Genomic DNA, 19,151 nt, shown 5'->3' with positions numbered 1-19,151 from the left:
GACAGTGAGTTCAGTGTTAAAGTCTTGTAGTCTGAAGTCCTAAAATTACCTAGATCACAAATATTGTGTAATATATATTGTTGTATGTTTAAAAGAGGGAAATATCGTAGCATTGATTGCCTGTATTTATGATGTCTTCACAGTTTTTCATCAGTGCTTGTTCATACCCGTTGTGTATATTTATTTACACTGTTAGTAAAGATATACATATTACACCTTAATATTGTGAATTTGCCTGAACTCCCTTGGAAACTGCTGTGGAACAGAGATTAAAATTTAGCATATCAAAACAGAGATGAACAACAAACATAAAACAGACCCTGGTGCTGTTTAGCAATCCGCTATGACGGATCACTGAATGGCTGAATAGAGACAATCTTTCTCACATCTTGTTGAGGAATGCACAGAAGTATGCCCCCCCTTTCCATACAACTGAACGGCACTGCATAGTTCTCCCTAGGCCGTTTTTGGGGGGCGGGCCGCCCAGCTGCCATGACTCTTCTACCTGGCACTTATTAGCAGCTGTGAATGGACAAAGGAGAGGCTGCTCACTCTATTCTCAGGGAAAAAAAACACATTCTTTTAAAGTATGGATGAAAATGAGCTAAAAATGCATGTCAAAAACTCTTCTACGCAACCCTCTAATATACAAATGATTTCAAACAGACATCTGTAATTCACAACATGTTATTGATTACATGAAACCATGCAACTGACATTCATATTTGACAGCTTTGTACAGTCAATTACAAAAACTGAATTTTCTAAATTCCACTACCAAAGGGCTCAGCATAATTTATTTAAATAGAAAATCTTACCTCTGTTAATATGAATATTCAAAAGTCTGTTTGTTACTTCAAGCAGTCGTTTTAATTGTTTGGCGTATAATTTCCAGCCACTAATTAACTTTCCAGTCACAAATGTCCTTATCATGGATAGCCAGTCAAAATCTTCTTGCAGTGTTGAAGGATTTGCCAAAAAGACCATAATGTCACATAATGTTACATTTAACAAGAGATAATCTAAGCCATTATAAGGAAGTGATGATCCATCCTTATTCCTATACAAAAGAAAACTTGATCAATTGTTCAGTTATATCTAGAATCATCTTTATAAATAAATATATATATTCTTTAAGGATGGATAAAAAAATTAATGCAGAACTGCATAATGTATATATATATATATATATATATATATATATATATATATATATATATATATATATATATATATATATACCCTATTCTGCCAACTGAACATTGAGCTAATATATAATAACAGAAACTCTGGGAATACTTTTCTTATTGTCAGAAATCACTTTTAGGCTTTCACTGGTTCGAAACATGAGATGCATTTTGCTAGAACTGCTTATGTAATATATGCCGATTGGGAAAATACAGGGTTCAGTAAGAGCTATTAATTGGCTTATCAGTCCCTTGAACAACTTCAGAAAAACATCATGTGTAGTATGATCTGACATTACCTACCCAATCGGCCTATCAATGGTTTCAGAAAAAAGAAAGTTATTTATTCACGTTCTTTAACCCCCCCCCTAGTGGTAATCCTGTGTGTGACTCAGGGTTGATTTTACATGCAAAAAACGGTAATCCCGAGTCACACTCCGTGGTCCCTAAAAACCTAAAAAAAAAAAAAAATACACTTACCTTGCTCCATCGGCGTCCACCTGCATCCTGCTGGCCAAGCAGGTCCTGGGAACCGATTTCCAGCCGGCGAATGCAGAGATGATCTCCGGGATTTCCCGGTGACGTTGGTGCATGCGTCGGTGTGGGCGGGAGGATCGTTGGGAAATTTAAAAAATTTTGTATGGGATTCAATACAAATAGCTCTAATATTGAGTCCAATACAAAGAAATCTTGATATAAGTTATATATAACTATATTATATATATTATAAATGCTACTGTACAGTTATAATACATGTTTAACTATTTTTTTATTTAAAGTTTATTATTAAATTTATTAAATATTGGACATATTTCGGTGAGTTTTGCCTAAGAATTTTAGCCTACAACGGCAAAAAAACTTCCATGCAAAAAAAAAATGTAATGCTTTTTGCATGGAAATACGGACAGAATTAGAACACTGGGGGGGGTTAATATCTATCGAGATTTGCTAAAAGAGATGGACATTATAGTTCAATTATGGGTCAGCATGGAAAAATACAGATCATTGCTACTTACTACTTGTCGATTTGGGGCATATGGGGTATTCCCAAGTATTACTTTAATGTTTAAAGTATGTGAAAAACATGGCATACACCTTTCACTCCCTCAATTATCCTATTTCCCTACCATTGCTGTGTAAAGTGAAAATATTTGTTCCCAACTTTAATGAAAATTCAGAACTAGTCAATGTTTTGGATAAAGTGTGCATGCTCACATCACAGAATATAAAGCTCTCATACAAGTTCTTCTAACTGTAAAAAATTTTCAGATTAGTCATGATGACCTTGATGATTAAAAAAATACCAAGGCAGCCATGTGCAATGTCACAAAACATGCACAGCATTCATAAATTTTGCAATTATCCATATATCAGACAAAAAAGAAGTACATATTCAGGAAGACTGGAGAAGAACCTTAAGCGTAAAAATATTCAATTTATCCAATTGTTTAATTATATTCTACTAACAAAGTATAAAGATTACAAAATTAAAGCCATACCGTTTCTTTATTTTTTTCTTCTGTTTCAAGGTATCTTGAGCATTATATGGAAAATGTTTCATGAAATGATACCTAAAATCTTTAAGATAATTCTTCCTTAGCCAACCATCCTATTGTGGAAAAACAGATATAAGGAAACATCCCGAAAAAAAGAGCACTAATTTTATTAAAGAACATAGAAAAGCTGCCAGCACCAATTTCTGTGTGAACCATAAAGGAGAATACAAAAGATTTTTTTTACAGTGTCATCGGAAAGCATTCAGACCCCCTTCACATATGAAAATGTGATATGTTTTTATTTTTAAAAATTTTCTAAATCATCTAAAACTCTCTTTTCAATTCGTCATCATGGGGTACTGAGTGTAGAATAAATGGAAAAAAAATGTAAATTACATAACTGAAAAAAAAGTGAGAGAGTACATATAAAGAGGAACAATTTCACGGCAGGCAAGTAAATAGGTCCCTATTAAGTATCAGTCGAGCGAGTCCTAATATTGACTTCCTCCTGTAAATTGATGTAGGTGTTGTCTAAGTTGTTGTTATCGAGTTAAACCATGCTCAATGGCGCCTCCTCTCAACTGGCTTAAGCTACGTACACACGTCAATTTTTCTCGCACGATAATCAGCTCAGGGCGGATATCAGGCGAGAATCTGGTATGTGTACAGCTTGCGTCATTTATTGTCCGTGGGTCTGTCCTGGCGGATCCACAGGCGGTGAACGACGAGCGCTCCTAACGCAAAGGGAAGGGGGAGAGTGCGCAGCAGGGTTCATAGAGCAGAACAGTGCTGTACATAGGTGCATCGTGCGGTTCTTATCGTTGGAAAGGATCATAAAAGTTCCTTTCCAATGACAAGAATTGCACGTGTGTATGCAGCTTTTTACATATTCCTTGCAGTGTGAGCACAGTTTGATATGTGTAAAAAGAATGATACATTGCTTTTATTTTACAACTGAGCCTCCCTGGGGCTGTAGCTGAACCTACAAGAGCCTGAACCAGAAATAGTTTTTTTGTTTCCCCAAGACATATGCATCCTGGCAAACTGAAAAAAAAGTTCCTGCAGTATCTTTCTTGTATCAGATTGTGGAAACGTAATTTACCTCATTAATAAATTTCCCAACCTGCAGACAAAGTGATCACTACTGCTAGCAGTTAAAATATACAAGAAAAAGTTAAACAGTAATTACCATTTTCTGTGATTCATCCTGGTGTTCACTAAGTTTCCAAAGAAGAGAAATGATGCTCAGTACCTGCTGCAGAAGATTATGTGCTATAGGTTTTGGCAAGTTTTCAGAACTATCACATGCATTACTGGGTGACTCCTCAACCCAGCATTCGATCAAAATTGGAATTACTGCTTCTATAAATGCTTTTAAACTATTTGAAGAAGACAGGCCTTCATCTGTGTTAGAAGATACTCCCCCCAGTGACCTGATAAGATAAAAAAAAACATGTTAAATCATTCACCACAAAGAGATAACTAAATACAATTTTGAATGACTCATGACTATAACTCTGTTTTTAATAAAATTAAATATGGAGTTCCACCTTTTGAATTGAATTACTAAAATAAATTACCTTTCAATGATTTTCTAATTTAATGAGGTGCACCTGTATATTTTACCAAATCTGGCCTTTAAAGCGTACCTAAACTCAGAATTTTCATTTTACATAGGAGGGTAGACAAACCTTTTATTTAAAGAAAAAATGTTGTTTGTAAGTGTTTTTTTTAAGTGGAAAAAAAAAAAAAGAAAAAAAAAAGGGTTCAGCACCACCCCTTTAATTCTCTCCCTGCTGTCCTAAGTGATTACACAACCTACCTACCTGATTAACTTTATTCCTTTGTCCCCTGCGTGCACAAAATAGGGGAAAATTAACCTGCAAGGAATTAAAGTCAGAAGGTAGTCAAAATGCTCTAATATTTTATTAGTTGGTTTAAAAAAATTATTGCTTTTCTTTGAGGTTTGGGAATCTTTTATAGATTTATTACCTAACACCAGGAGGAGAAATACTCATGTTTATTCAATTCAACTCATGTCGTGGTATACACTGAAATACTTTCCAACGACCCACCTGCGATTTTGAGGACTAGTATTATTACTGCTCATTTGTTATCTTAAGAAACTAGATGATGCTTTTGTTTTTCTTGCCACTTTTATATCAAATGTACTGCTTTCTCATTTCAGCTGCTCTCTTTAAAGGTTGTACTACATTTATTTTCATTTGGTCTTCGCACGGTTTTATTTCATCATCCTCAAATGAAATTGTCCTTTTCTTAGAGTACAGTTTTACTGCAATTTTCACAGTCTACAATTACTGCTGACCAGGATATAAGCTCAAAATGTATAGTAAATGTAAACAGTATATGTAATTACAGTTTTAACACAAAACATATACCTACTTTTAGGATCATTTTGCTTTTTATGTGAGCCTTTTAAAAGTGAGCCTTCAAAGTTTACATACAAATAATATCTGGTCAAACAGCTTTATTAGTCTTAAATGATAAAACAATAAGTTGACCGTTAACCTAAGTTGTCCTTTAAAGTCATGCCCCCACATCCTTTTAAGTGCAGCCTCCTGATCCAACACTTACTTATTGCTTGTTCTAGTGATTTTTAATGTGCAGTGTAGCAGGATCAATGGAGGGCAACATGAGTTTGGCCTCCCCCTTAGGAATGAATGGGGTAATGGTACTCATGCACAAAACACTTAGGGTGGGTTTTACCTGTTATGCAATATAACTGTACAGTAGCATAATTATATATATATATATATAATAAAATTATATGAATATATCTTTGTATTGGAGTCAATAGTTATTTTGAATCCAAAACAAAATTGTTTGAATTTCCCATCGATCTGCCCACCCGCACTGACGCATGCACCAACGTCACCGGGAAACCCCGGAGATCGGCGCTGCATTCGCCGGCTGGAGATCGAGGAGGGATGTGTCCACAGGACCTGCGGGACCAGCAGGACGACAACAGAGCAAGATAAGTGGGGTTTTTTTTTTAATTAAAAGGTACCCAGAGTCACACTTGGGAATATCGCTAGGGAGGGTAAGTCACAAAATGTACACTTTTATTGCGAAGCTCCTTGGTGCATTACAACATTTATCATATTGCAGTCTTTGATAAGTCAATATACAATTTCTCCAGCTCTGTTGTCCAAAGCAAATGCATACGTACCTCAGACAAAATAAGGAGGTTTTACTTAATTGTGTTTGTCCACAATCGAATACCCTAATTTGTTGCTGACCAGCTGCATGCTCTTGCCAAGAGATGTCTTCATTTGCTTTTACAGCAATTTTATTTTCAGAGCCATCATGCAGTCCTTCGTTGTCAGGATATCTTTCAACAGCTCGCTTTACCAATGCCTGTAGAAACTTTTTTAGTCTACCAAGTACATTTATTCTCCACTTCTGAGATGTAATCTTCCGATTAGGATTTACAGACAGTGTCCATGCTGTTGACTTATCAGTGTTTTTTTTTTCTTTCGAGTTCTTTTTATGGGAAACAAGTTCCAAGAAATTGTTTAATAACATACTGCTACGATCGATAAGTAAGTCAGAGTATTCTTCCAACAGGATATCCAGGATCTTCAGTGAATCTTCCTGAATTTCAGACATTATATGAGTCATAGCAGAGGAGAGGTGAGCACTCAAAAGGGGGAAAAATGGTGCAATTCTGTCTTGAGAAATCATTGGTGCCAAATGCTGCAGGACAGATATTGTGGCTGACCTAACCATAGCATCCTTGTCAGTGAACATAGCAGTCACTTCACTCATTATACTGGAAATGTGTGTATCAATTAATGAAGGATGTGTAGACAGGATTTCTTGGAGACCAACAAGAGCCCCATGTTTAACACTAGAATTGTAATGATGCAATTGTGAAAGGATATCCTGCAAAAGAAGAACATAGAACTCAACAACTACCAGCCACAATACATAAATTTGAATGAACAAACGTAAATACACCTGTATGGGCAGCATCATAGAAAATGTAAGAGAGGTAATAAAGTATGTATATATATTTTCTTTCCCTTTCTTACATAATTCTAATTGCTTATATCACCGTGCATTACACCCTATGATATCTTAATACTTTAAGTCATTTATCCAGAAAGACATTACTCTGGTAATTTTTTCATAGTTTTACAGCTGGCATAACAGCAAGGCAAACAGCATTTTTAGAAGCAGGTCAGCAGCAAGAAAATTTACCTCACCACGTCAGCTGTCAAACCTTTATAGCCACTATGAACCTCAGCCAGTTTTTATATTTTCAACACTGTAATTATTTTGATAAGTAATCAAAAGATTGATTTTGGAGACATAATTATCTTTTGCTAATATTGCAAAAAAAATGTATGTGATCTACAAGAAAAAAAGACATTAAAAAAGTGGTAGTTTTACTGTGTTCATAAGAAATTATACATTACATAAAATTTGCCTCTTTAAAACATGATGGTACTGGAAAAAAGTTATTTTGTGTATTTTAATGCATAAAAATGTACAGCGGCAATAAATTGGAGGCAAAAAAGCTTGATACCCTCTCCTACTATGAAATACATAGCAATCACCAGCTGCCATTTTGACAGCCTGTACTTGCCCATATTACCAGTGGGAGAGAGCAGTCAAAACAGCAGCCAGAGCAGCAGGACAATGCTGTCTGAGAAGGGTAAAGCCTAGAGCTAACAGATGGGGGGGGGGTAGTAATTGATCATTATTTTTAAAGAATTGAAAATAAAAGGCAAGAATATTAGCATAAATAGGGTCCCACTAAGTAAGACTTGTGATCATGTTGGCATAGACAAGGCAACATTTTTATTAGGGTAAAAAAGAACAAACTTTTCACAGAACAGTCATTTACTGTTGAATAGAGTACTAATGAAGCAACTCAATGCAAACTTAAATTTCTGTTCCTGCATTTATTTTATTTTATTACTAATGTTATTTATCATGAGTAAAGCTTGACAAAGTGTGTGCTTACCAGTAGTTAAAACCTAAATTCCCACTGTAATCTGCTTTTCCAGGCACACAGAGGAACAACAAAATATTTGTCAAGTTGTGCTAATCTTATGGTATAGTGTCCAGATGTCAGAGGTCAGAGTCAACTTTAATGCCTTATAATTACGTCCCACAGTATTCTTCAAGGTGCCTAGTTTCTCAAAAACACTGCCGAAGCATAATACTCAAGCTCTCGATCCTTTGAAGAGATAAAATAGTCTAATCTTTACCTGCCTGATAAGCCAATACCAAAAATAAATATATACATATCTGTCTGTGTCCTCATTTGGATGTTCCTTATTGCTGGTTTACAGACAGATAAGAAAATGCCCACAAAAGGAAAGTGAGCAGCAATATTAAGACTTTTCAAGTAGAGTGGGGAAGGGGTATAACCTTTTTTTAGGAAATGTTCTACATAACATGGAGTCCAGATAATAGGTGTCAGAAAGGAGAAGAAGAAAGCATTTAAAATCTGAAAGAGGGATTAGACAACACTTAAAAATGGGGATTTCTAAGATGATGTTAGAATTTTGTTTTTGCCAAAAGTTGGACTACTTATGTACCAATTCTATCTTCTGTTTTATTCTGCCATAAAAATGACCAGTGTGGATTGCAGAGGTATCAAATATATAAATAGAGCCCTAATTGCCACTAGGACAGACTTGAATAAGCATTTTAGCCATATCAGGTTGTATTAACCCCCCCCTAGCGGTAATCCCGAGTGTGACTCGGGGTGGCTTTTACTTGCAAAAAGCGGTAACCCCGAGTCACACTCGGGGTACCTTTAAGAGCCACCCTTACCTTTGCCCCGCGCTCCAGCCGTGATCCGATGGTCCTGCTGTGAAGCCCAGGCGCCGGTTAGTCGGGGGCCGTGGCTGGGTGGGAAATTTAAAAGCAGATTACTGAGTAATCTGCTTTTAAATACCACCCGGGTCCTGGCCACTCCACTGCCTGCATCTCCAGAGAGATGCAAAGCACAATGCAGGACTTCTGCATTGTGCTTCACGTCTCACTGCAGATGCCAGCAGCAATAGCAAATTCCGGGGTCGACTACCCGCCCAGGATTTGCTATTGCTGCTGGCATTTGCAGCGAGACGTGAAGCACAATGCAGAAGTCCTGCATTGTGCTTTGCATCTCTCTGGAGATGTGAGCAGCAGCAGCTCCTGCGTCTGTGTGAGGCAGGGCAGGAAAATCCCCACTCACTTCACCCTGGAGGAGTCATCTTCCGGGTGATGTATTGGGGGGGGTGTCTGGGAGTGAAATTTAAAAGCAGATTACAATGTAATCTGCTTTTAAATGGTTTTTACAGTACAAAAACACCACACAACATGAATAAAAAATAAAAGTACATTTTTAATTTTATATTATATTTTAAGATTACATTGTTGTCTATTATTTCATTATTTTTTTAAATTATTTATAATTATGTATTATATTATAGTTTATGATTTTAATATAATAAATAAATATAATTATCATACCCGGGAGTTAATCCTAAGAATTACAGGGCCACACTATAAACAAAAATTTCTATGCAAAAAAAATAGGATCACTTTTTGCATCAAAAAACTGACAGAATTAGAACGCTAGGGGGGTTAATAAAGAGTCCTTACATCACAGATCTTAAAAAATATTAACAACCGTAGAACACATGAATATTTAATCAGTTCTCCCCAGAAACTGTAGCCGGGTGGTAAAAAAAATGTGGGCGTGGCTAGACACTGCAAATTTGCAAATTTTTATGCCATAGGTATCCAGTAAACCCTGCTATTGTGTCAGTGTTCTACCTGCCCCCTATACTTTGTTTCAACTTTCTAATGCCTGGCTTGTTAGAATGTACAATTTTTTCCATTTTTTTGTAATATACCCCAACAGTCCAGTGCTGAGTATTTTAATCCAACTCCCTTGAGTTCCAAAATTTATTAGTATAATACCTTGTAGTAGTGTAATATTGTGATCAACGTGGCTTAACAAATTAGGCTTAGTTCACATTGGCAGTAAAAAATGCCCCTTCTGAGTGACTACTTCTTGGCAACTGCTGGGTACCTGGGATTGGTAACCGGTGACAACTGCTGGGCACCCCGGGATTGGTAACAGGCAGTAAGTGCTGGGCTTTTCAGGCCTAGCAGTTTTTCAAGCAGCATTGGTTCCTCGCAAGAGGAAAGTGAGGGGTAAATGCAGCAAATGCAACTTTACTGCCATTGTGAATTCAGCCTACCTTCAGATGTCAACTTCTAGCGCTATAACCTAGGTAACACAAAGGGCATCATGTATGTGATCGCAGATGGGGGGAGGACTGACAACAGACAGGGTAGGACAAAAACTTCCTGTGAAATTTATCCACCCGCAGTATGATCGCTGTGTATGTAAAGTCTGCTTGTCATGTTCTGCAGCCTAACAACTCATTGCGTTCAATCCTTTAGATTTCCTAAATTGTTGGTTGTAATTACCTAAAATTTTTAGGGTACAGAGTGGACACTCATAGCTACCTAACCAGCATTTTCTTTTTTTTTTTAATTTCAAGAATTTCAAAATATGGGGATCATGAGTTTAAACACTTGTGGAAATTAGAAGATTTGGGTTGCTGTTTTGTAAGAAAGTGCACCTAGGAGCCCAAAATGGAAAATGCAAATAAGGACCCCTGGGGCCACTTATATAGTAAGAAGCATTGGGGTGGCCCCCCTAAATATTTTACCTACCTTTCACCAAACTATAGTTGTAATACTATGCTGCCCTTTCTGCTTCTGTTTTTTGAATCCCAATTTATCTGGAATGGGGAGGTGCAGGAGACTGAAAATGTAGATGCAAGTGGGGAACTGATGTATAAACCCCTAAAATTTCATTAGCATGGCATCATTGGAACATAAAAACCTCTGCCCATCAAACTGTCCGCTTCCCTATCTTGAACCCCAATTTCTTGAGAAGAGAGAGGTGCAGGTAAACAGAATTAAAGAGGCAAGTGGGGGACATTTGTGGCTAACAACCCCCAAACTTTCATCTCCATGGCATCAATACATAAAGTCTGCCCATCAAAACACGCTGCCCTGTTACCTATGACTTGCACTACCAGTACCTAAACCCCAATTTTGTTTTGTTCTAATGATGCCATTATGATAAAACTTTAGGAGGTGTTATCCATAGATGTTCCCCACACATTTTAAGTTTTCTCCCTATTCCAGAAAAATTGGGTTTTCAGTGTTAGAAATGGGCAGTAATGTGTAACAGGGCAGTCCGTTTGCCATAGTAATGAAATTTTAGTGGGTGTGGGGGGGGGGGGATAACATAGTATAACAGTCATAGATTTGTAAGAGATAAGTAAAAATTTCCCCAATGCTTCTTTCTATGTAAGTAGCCCCGGGGGTCCCCAATTTGCATTTTTAATTTAGGACCTCAAGAAGCATTTGCTTTTAAACACTGCAAGCCCAATGTTGTATTTTCAGAAGATTTTAGAATTCTGATCCTCATATCATGAAATTTGTAAAATCGGGGGTGCTGAAATTGTGCATGGTGCTAACTATAAGTGTTCCCTGTGCACCCTGAAAATTACAAGTCATTATGACATACAGTTTTGGGGATATGAAGGTTTATACACAGAGAGCTGTAAGGCTGAGGAATATGACATGCAGCATTTATACACACACTGCTCTGATGACGTCATTACACACGTCCACTGGGCGAAGACATTGTTTGCACGATGTTACTTTTTTTTTTTTTTTTCAAAACACTCGGTAGAGAGGGAAGGACAGCCTGTGATCTCCTCATAGCTGTGCTGTGAAATAATCACAGCAGGTGGGCGGCCCGCCCCCCAAAAAGGGCTGGGGAGAACTATGTTTAATACTTTGCAGATAAATAAACAGTAGATATAATGCCTTCCTAACAAGGATTTAATGTGTTTTCAATTTATGCTGAAAAATTATCCTCATGGTGCTTAGTGTAAAAAAAAAAATATTAATGAAATCGAGTTAACGAGAAACTCTGGCAAAATTAAAAAGGGCAATGTTACAAACATCTTTTCCAACAGCAGGGCAGTAAACACAAAAAAAATTTTCCTGCTCCCGACAATCATCTAGGTCAGGGGGTGCCCAACCTACACATCCCGCGGAGCTGCCAGATCCAGCCCTCTGTTGACTCCCTCCCTGCTCGTTGTCTTGCGTGGGATGGGGTGCACACATCTCTTATGTATCTTTCTGAGTTTGCAGGTGAGCTGCCAGAAGAGGGAGCTGCTTCCCGCCTACCTTGTAGTGTGAGATAATCTTACTTTGTGCATATGGTGTGGTTATGTATAAACGCTCATTGGTCCCCAAATTGAGTTTGCATGTTAAGGACCCCCGGGTCCCACTTCCATGGCAATGATCATTAGGGTACTGACAATTGCCTGTGTGCTGTGGTGCCCCAAATATATACTTGCTCGAACAAAACTTCAACAATGCGTTCAGGTTGGCGGTGAGGTTACGCTGCGGTTACCCCTTTCTCATGCCATGGAACACGGTGCAGTGTGATGGACTGAGAGGCTGCCTGTTACACATAGCTGGACATTTATCTTCTGTGAATCTCAATTTCTCTGGAACAGAGGGATGTTGGCAACTGGAAATGTGAGAGCCAGTAGGAAATGCCTTTTTTTCTCAAAATGTTTTACCCATCAAATATTGTTACCCTGTCACAGAGAGCCTTTTTGCTCAGAGCAAATTTGCCGATCCCATGCATGTGCAGTGAGATCGGCAAATTTTTTTTTCATCCTACTTCACCCAATTTCGCGCCTGGGTCGGGTGACGTAGGATGAAGAATCCAGAAGGGAAAACGAAGATGGCTGCGCCAGCTCCAGAACAGTTGCCAAGACAACGCAGGACCAGATGCTGGACGCCCCCGGAGTGATCGGACTGCACTGCGGGATTGAAGGTAAGTGTGTTTTTTTTTTTGTGTGTTTAGAGTATAGTTCCTTTAAATTACCGGGGGTAAGGGAAATGTATAACGTCAATGTATTGGATACTTGACTTCAGAAGTACCAGCACTCAACTCATGTTGCCCAGACATCTATGAGTCCTTCTAAAAAAACACTATACAAAGCTGATGTGTGGTAAACTACTACCGTAATCGTGAGCTTCCTTCTGCTAGTAGGGAGAGAGTGGTCATCTCTCAGCTGCTCGCTTAAATGAATGGACTTGATCTTGCAGTTCGTATCAGTCACATTGTCGGCTCGGGGCTTCTTCTTTCCAACCTTCAGTTTTACTTTCTGAAAATCTTCCTGCCGTTTCCTCTTATTAGTCATAGTGAATGTGAATAAATCGGCTCAGAAAAAGCAGGTCAGAAGAACAGCTCACAACACAATTCCCGCACTTCTTCCCATCAAACCACTCTGCAGCATTGCCCGCTCTCAGGCATCACCAACAGGAACTTCCGGGTCATACAACAACGTCCTGCTACCATATACGGAGAACGTGAGGAGTCAAAAAGCTTAAAGCAATGAGAGATTGATGTTAACCTCCTTTGCTGAGAGAACGCATTAGGACCTAGAGAAAGATTTTAAAAAAATGCCAGCATACAGGCAGTTTCTTGGGAAAGGGACATGTTCTGTAAACCTTCTATTTGCTGGGAATAATTTAACTCTTAAAGTACATGCACATAAATTATTTTATTCCAGTCAATCAAAATAGTTAAAGATCCCCAATCCAGAAAAAGGACTGGTTTAAGATGTTGGGGCCTGCAAAGGAACAAGAGGAGGGGAGTTTATTTCCACATTAGAGCTTCATTAACAGAAGTGGCTGCATGCAAGGGTAATTTTTTGTTGGTGTATAGCTTGTGTGTGTTTTGGACACTGGTGACACTATTGATATGATGGTATATAGATGTTTAAAATTGTGAAAGGGGATATTTGTGATTTGAATTACAACAATTCTATTACTTCTCTATTCTGTAGCTCGGCTGAGCATTGGTGATTATGATATGGTTGCCCAAGAACCATCACATTTGTGTCACCAGATGTACCATATTATGTTGCTTTTTTAAGCCCACCCCACACCATCACCTTCATTTTGTAGAACTTTAAAAAGGGACAGAATGGGCTTTGTTTCTGTCGGCACCTTGTCCCACCACCATTTCCAGAAATTGTCCAGAGCTGGGATATGTCATGGGGTAATACATCATGGCATACCTTAAACCTGTAGTGAATGTAAGTAAGCAATCTGTCCTATTGGAGTCAAATTAAACTTCTCTTTCTTAGCCCGATTTGTCTGTATCAGCTATTGCCTTTATGTATGAAATTCATTCTCATGTACAACTGTTGTGTACATGCATGATAAATGCCCCATGCCTATTAACTGTACTGTGTGTAGCACAGAGGTGTAATCATATGTATATCCAGATTGATCTTGTACCTGTACAATTTCTTCACTAATACTTTATGAAGCAATAAATTCCTTTTACAAAAAGATTTTATAGGAGTTGTGTTTCTTTAATATTTATTTACATTGCTCATTCTTTTTTTTTTTTTTTTTTTTGCTGTGCAAAGTACAGATTGAAAGTTGAACTTCAGCCTTACCATCAAGGTCATAATTAGGGTTTGTGCTGCCCATGCCACTTCAGAGTGATAATGCCCCCATGTAAGGAAAGCTGAACTTGAGATAGTTTTTGGGAAGTAACTTCAGTTCAAAAGCAGATAAAGAAAAGTCAGCAGTCAGCAAACAAATGTAATCAATCTGAAGCCAATAACCAGGGAATCAAAATACAAGCATGCAAGAGCTAACATAGATGGAAGCCTAGGTCTACACAGCAGAATTTGTAGAGAAAAATGTGGGGGGCACATTTCTACATTCTGAAAGGGTTTTTCTAAACAAATTAAAAACAAACTGAATGGATGCAAGATTCACACTGGTTTCCCTGTTTATACAAATAGTCATTCACCTTTAGACAAAGATGGTAGTGAACATTTATATTCTCACCTGGCAACAACTTTTCAGCACACCATTGAAATGCATAGGTCCTCTTCTTCAAGGAGGCTCATGCACCTCTCATAAGCAGCATACTTTTTAATAAACCTGCAGGATAGTTCCCTGATCAGACTTTTTATGCCTGGAATAAGGTCTCTTAGCACCAAAATTAAAAAAAAAAAAACAAAGTGCACCCCTACCAACCCCTTCGCCTAGCGTCATTGATTTCATAATGGAACCTAGCTGGACAGCCATAGCTTTGTCCTATGAAGGTCCTATGAAGAAGAGGATTAGAAAAAAGTGTCCTTGGTTATAGGTTTTTAGAAGTGCAACAGAATCTAGCTATCCACACGATGCAGTTACACAGCACAGTACTGTTGTTGGGGACCTCCAGAAACTCTAACTATAATGTACAAGCATGTACAGCAAATTTGAACATAGTGTATACTTATCTCCTAAACTGCCCATCTCCAGAAATTTTATATCTGCACAACTGTCAGTCACTTTGTAGCTGCTGCTGCCCTTTTCTCCTGGGTCCATAGTCTTCTATTTTGTCTGTTGTCATATGTATCGGAGTTTGTCTTGGCACTCCGCATTTACTTATGCCAGGACTGTACACTAACACCTGACCACCACCTGAAACATATCTCTAGTTGTACTGTAGCATGTCCACAGTTTCTGACCTCCCTTATGCTTTTGATTAAAATGCAATCCCTGATTGTCTCTTGGCAGTGTTACACCAATGCAACCACACTCACTTCCCTAATAGACATCCTCTTTTCTGCAATGTAAAGAACCTGCCTACCAACACCATAGTAAAATCTAATTTCATTGGGAAGAGGTTAAAGTGTAGTTAATAACATGAATAATAACAAGAATTCAAACAGACTTTTAGTTTTTTATGGCCATGTCCACATCAAGCACACATTTTATTCGGAGAAAGGTGGTAAACCTAGCTATGACACAGAAGGTGAAAGAGTTTTCATTCTGTTATGGAGGACATAGAAAGTGAAAGAGTTTACAGCCTAATTTATTATACAACTATTTTTTAGAAGGTGATCGACATTGCAATCTGTTAGGACATCATGGAGGATAAGCAAGGTGGAAGAATTTATATTCAATGAGGGAATAAAGTAGTTATATAATAGTATATTTTGAAGTAAAAATAGGTATGTATTTTCATATTATTGTTATTTGTAAAAAGAAAAGAAAAAGGGTATGTGTTTGGCAAGTGTTTTGGGGTGGGGGGAAATGCTAATAGCCTTCCCAAGACCTTGTTTTGTCTTAATCCAGTTTTGGAGTGGGCAGTTCTGTTTCAGTCACTTCATATAGCACAGCCAGGAAAGTCCAGTTCTCCTAATAACAAATCAATCTACAGCTGCACAATGTATGTGCGATGGTTTCCTCATTGTCTGGACTTGAGAAAATCTGACCCTTTCTAATCAAAGCGCACAGCGTAGGACTATTAATTATGCTTGTCCTAGCAAAGAAAGCACAAAATGTTCACCACTTATTGACTTTGCAAATCTATACCTTATTGAAGCCTCAGTTTGAGTGTATATTTTTTGGTTTCTAAATATTCTAGCCACAGGCAGTCATAAAAATTTGGTTGTAAAGCATCCGTTTCATGATTTGAGCTTCACACAAACTTGTGGTGTGCAGCCTGTCATTTGTGCCTGCATATAGGGAGCTGACGGGTCCCGAATCAAGCGTGTACCCGTTGCTGGTTTCAGAGCTATTGCAGACACTGTAATGCCGGGAATTGTGGTCTCGGCATCACTCATGTCTATGTCCCTCTCACACATCACAGGCGATCACAAAGGCAATAGCAAAAGAAAAGAAAAGCAGACAAAAGCCTGGCTGCACCTCTATAGGGATGCTGGGGATGTCTTTCTGTGTCAGAAGGCTCTGTGTAACAGTGAGGAGTGGGGAGGGAGCCAGAGTAGGCAGTCTGAAAAGAGCAGTGCTGGTTACCAGTTCTTTATCTTGTGCAGCAAGTCATTCTTCTATGACAGGTGAACTGTAGCTTTCCTGTCACTATAGTCCTGTAGTGCAATGTTCTGCCATTCAATGTCTCATTAGCTCCAGTCACTTATGTGACATACTTACTTTGTATATATATATATATATATATATATATATATATATATATATATAATAACTATATGTTTAGCATTTTTGATGTTAGTAGATCGTTTTAATTAAAAAAAAAAATTTGGGGTTAAAATTTTAAAGACATTTTTAGGCCTCTTTCTCTGTGGGCTTGTTCCAGATTGAGGGTTGAGCGGGACCTCTTTGTTTCCGTGTGGGAAGGTTTTGTATCTAGTGAAACTTTTTTGTTTTTTTTTGATTCCCGCCCTCTGCTTGTTTGAGTTTGACACCCCTGCCTTGAAGAGAGTGGGGGAGAAGTGATGAGCTCTGCTGTCCAATAATACTCATTAGGAAATGTGGACATTAAAGCACCCTTCTACCTCAACAGCATTTTGAGGTGCATTATTATATACACATTAACAAAAGCTATTTTGTGCATTAACATGTTATGTGGAGGCACCACATTTAATTAGAATAGGCTGTCAATTCTGCACCTGAATTCTTTGTGACAACATCAAACCACCCATTTGGCAATGAGCTAAAGAGGAGAGGTTTTAAAGAAACTGGTCACAGTAGAAAAAGATGTGTTTGGAAGCAAGGGATGAAGAAGTAATCTTTCAATTGCACCCAATGCAAAATAATCAAAGCAAAAGTAATCATTTAACATTTGCAATGTAGGAGCACCACAACGAGTAATTTTTCAGGTTCTGGTCTGGATCTACATGTATGCATTAGTTCTTGTTTTTTAAAAAAATGTACACATATACAGTCTCTACAATTAAACAACTGCAATGTATACAATGTCACACAAAAGTAAATCACGGCAAAGAATGACTAAGTAATATGCCCTGTAATATTAACCTTTCTTTAATGTCAGTACATTATGCAGACTGAATTGATGATCTGCCTTTGCTTTTTTGGTTCCGTGTGTTTCCCGACGCAGCCCCTCCCTGTGATAGCCAGGCTGCAGTCACATGATTGCAACGTGATCAGTGACTACCGTGTATGGGCAGTGTAGTATACTGAAGATCTCAGAACTTCCAGGGGGAGATCGGGTATTGATCATGTGGATTTTCTCCAGTGTCTTGTTACTGCTACTTGGACAAAGCATAGTAGGTTTTGTTTACGCTGCTTCTACTACAATAACCTATAGAGTCAATGTACATTGCGTGGGGTTAGTTAATACAGGTGCGGGTAGTAATTAATTAAAACAAGCTGAAATGTACTGTGCACTTATTGTAAATGTCTCCAAATGCTTTATCCACCAGCACTTGTATTGGTATTAGGCGTATTAAAGCATTCCTTTTATACTCTTTAGTTATTATGATGATAATAATAAAATACTTGTTTTTTACTTGTAATTGTGACGAACGTGCTCAGCACCAATCTATGCACCAGCAGGCTCAGAAGGGCCATCACAGGGCAAGGTTAACCATTCTGTTACCACTTGCTGAACACACAACCACAGCTAGACTGCCACAACGTGCTTAGATGGAAGCACACACTATTACCCTTGACAACTGCAGTTATGATTCTGCTTTTTTAATAATGTCTGTGTCACCTGCTGCCACTCCAGACAAGAATGTTTCACCAATCACAATATTTATAGTAGCGTTTTCAGGTTATCAAGTTACACTATTTTTACTTAGAGCATTCAAAGTTTCAGCTTACACTTTTTATAGTGTTTAACCACCTGGGCGTTTCACTGATGTCTAGATTTCTGTACCAAAAGCGGTACACAGTTTTTATTGAAATTTTTTTTTTTTAAATTGTAGACCTGTAACTTACAGAAATATGTCCGAACAAGGGTCTAGTAGATATCCTGAAAATAATAAAGTTTAAAACACACAATCATGTAAAAGAAAAAAAATAACTTTAATATTAAAATTAAATAAAAAACACAAAAATCAGCTTAACCACCTGATGTCTAGATTTCTGTACCAAAAGCGGTACACTGTTTTTCATGAATTTTTTTTTTTTTTAAATTGTGGCCCTGTAACTTACAGAAATATGTCCGAACAAGGGTCTAGTAGATATCATGAATATAAAAAAAAGTTTGAAACACACAATCATGTAAAAAAAAAAAAAATTACTCAAAAAACAAAATTTAAATAAAAACACAAAAAATAAAAAACACAAAAATCAGCTTAAACAAGAATACATAAATAAATCAAAAATACTGAAAATGCAATAATTTGGTATACTGTATAGTAATATATTTTTCTAAAACACCTCCCTAGTGTGGTAAATTGGATTGCATACAGGACTTTGTATTGAATCCAATACAAAATATTTGAATATCCCCCACGACCCCCATCGACAGGCGCACGCAAGGACATCATCAGGAATCGCAGAGGGACGCGTACGCCAAAGCCGGGTGTTCTAATTCTTTCAGAACTTCCATGCAAAAAGTGTTAAATTTTTTGCATGGAAATTTATTTTA

General features: G+C 37.7%; 2 protein-coding genes across 3 annotated transcripts in view; one reads left to right on the top strand and one right to left on the bottom strand.

The window, feature by feature from the left end:
• Positions 1-13,084, bottom strand: part of TEX10 (testis expressed 10) — a 52,645-nt gene extending 39,561 nt beyond the window's left edge. The window contains exons 1-5 of one of the 2 annotated variants that reach the window (XM_072412082.1): positions 12,781-13,084; positions 5,874-6,589; positions 3,873-4,116; positions 2,687-2,796; positions 819-1,060 (exon numbers count right to left, since the gene is read on the bottom strand). In XM_072412082.1, coding sequence (XP_072268183.1) covers positions 819-1,060; positions 2,687-2,796; positions 3,873-4,116; positions 5,874-6,589; positions 12,781-12,960 — 1,492 coding nt within the window. In that variant the 5' untranslated portion in view covers positions 12,961-13,084. The remainder of the gene's footprint in view (positions 1-818; positions 1,061-2,686; positions 2,797-3,872; positions 4,117-5,873; positions 6,590-12,780) is intronic. The other variant, XM_072412081.1, reaches the window with a different exon arrangement.
• A 4,615-nt stretch (positions 13,085-17,699) lies between these two features.
• Positions 17,700-19,151, top strand: part of GLB1 (galactosidase beta 1) — a 51,272-nt gene continuing 49,820 nt past the window's right edge. Inside the window, exon 1 of the mRNA XM_072412080.1 lies at positions 17,700-17,820. Within this exon, the coding sequence (XP_072268181.1) occupies positions 17,773-17,820 (48 nt within the window). The 5' untranslated portion in view covers positions 17,700-17,772. The remainder of the gene's footprint in view (positions 17,821-19,151) is intronic.

This window comes from Pyxicephalus adspersus, chromosome 5, assembly GCF_032062135.1.
Source record: "Pyxicephalus adspersus chromosome 5, UCB_Pads_2.0, whole genome shotgun sequence".
Classification (NCBI taxonomy): Eukaryota; Metazoa; Chordata; class Amphibia; order Anura; family Pyxicephalidae; genus Pyxicephalus; species Pyxicephalus adspersus.
This window is presented reverse-complemented; position numbering and strand designations above follow the sequence as displayed.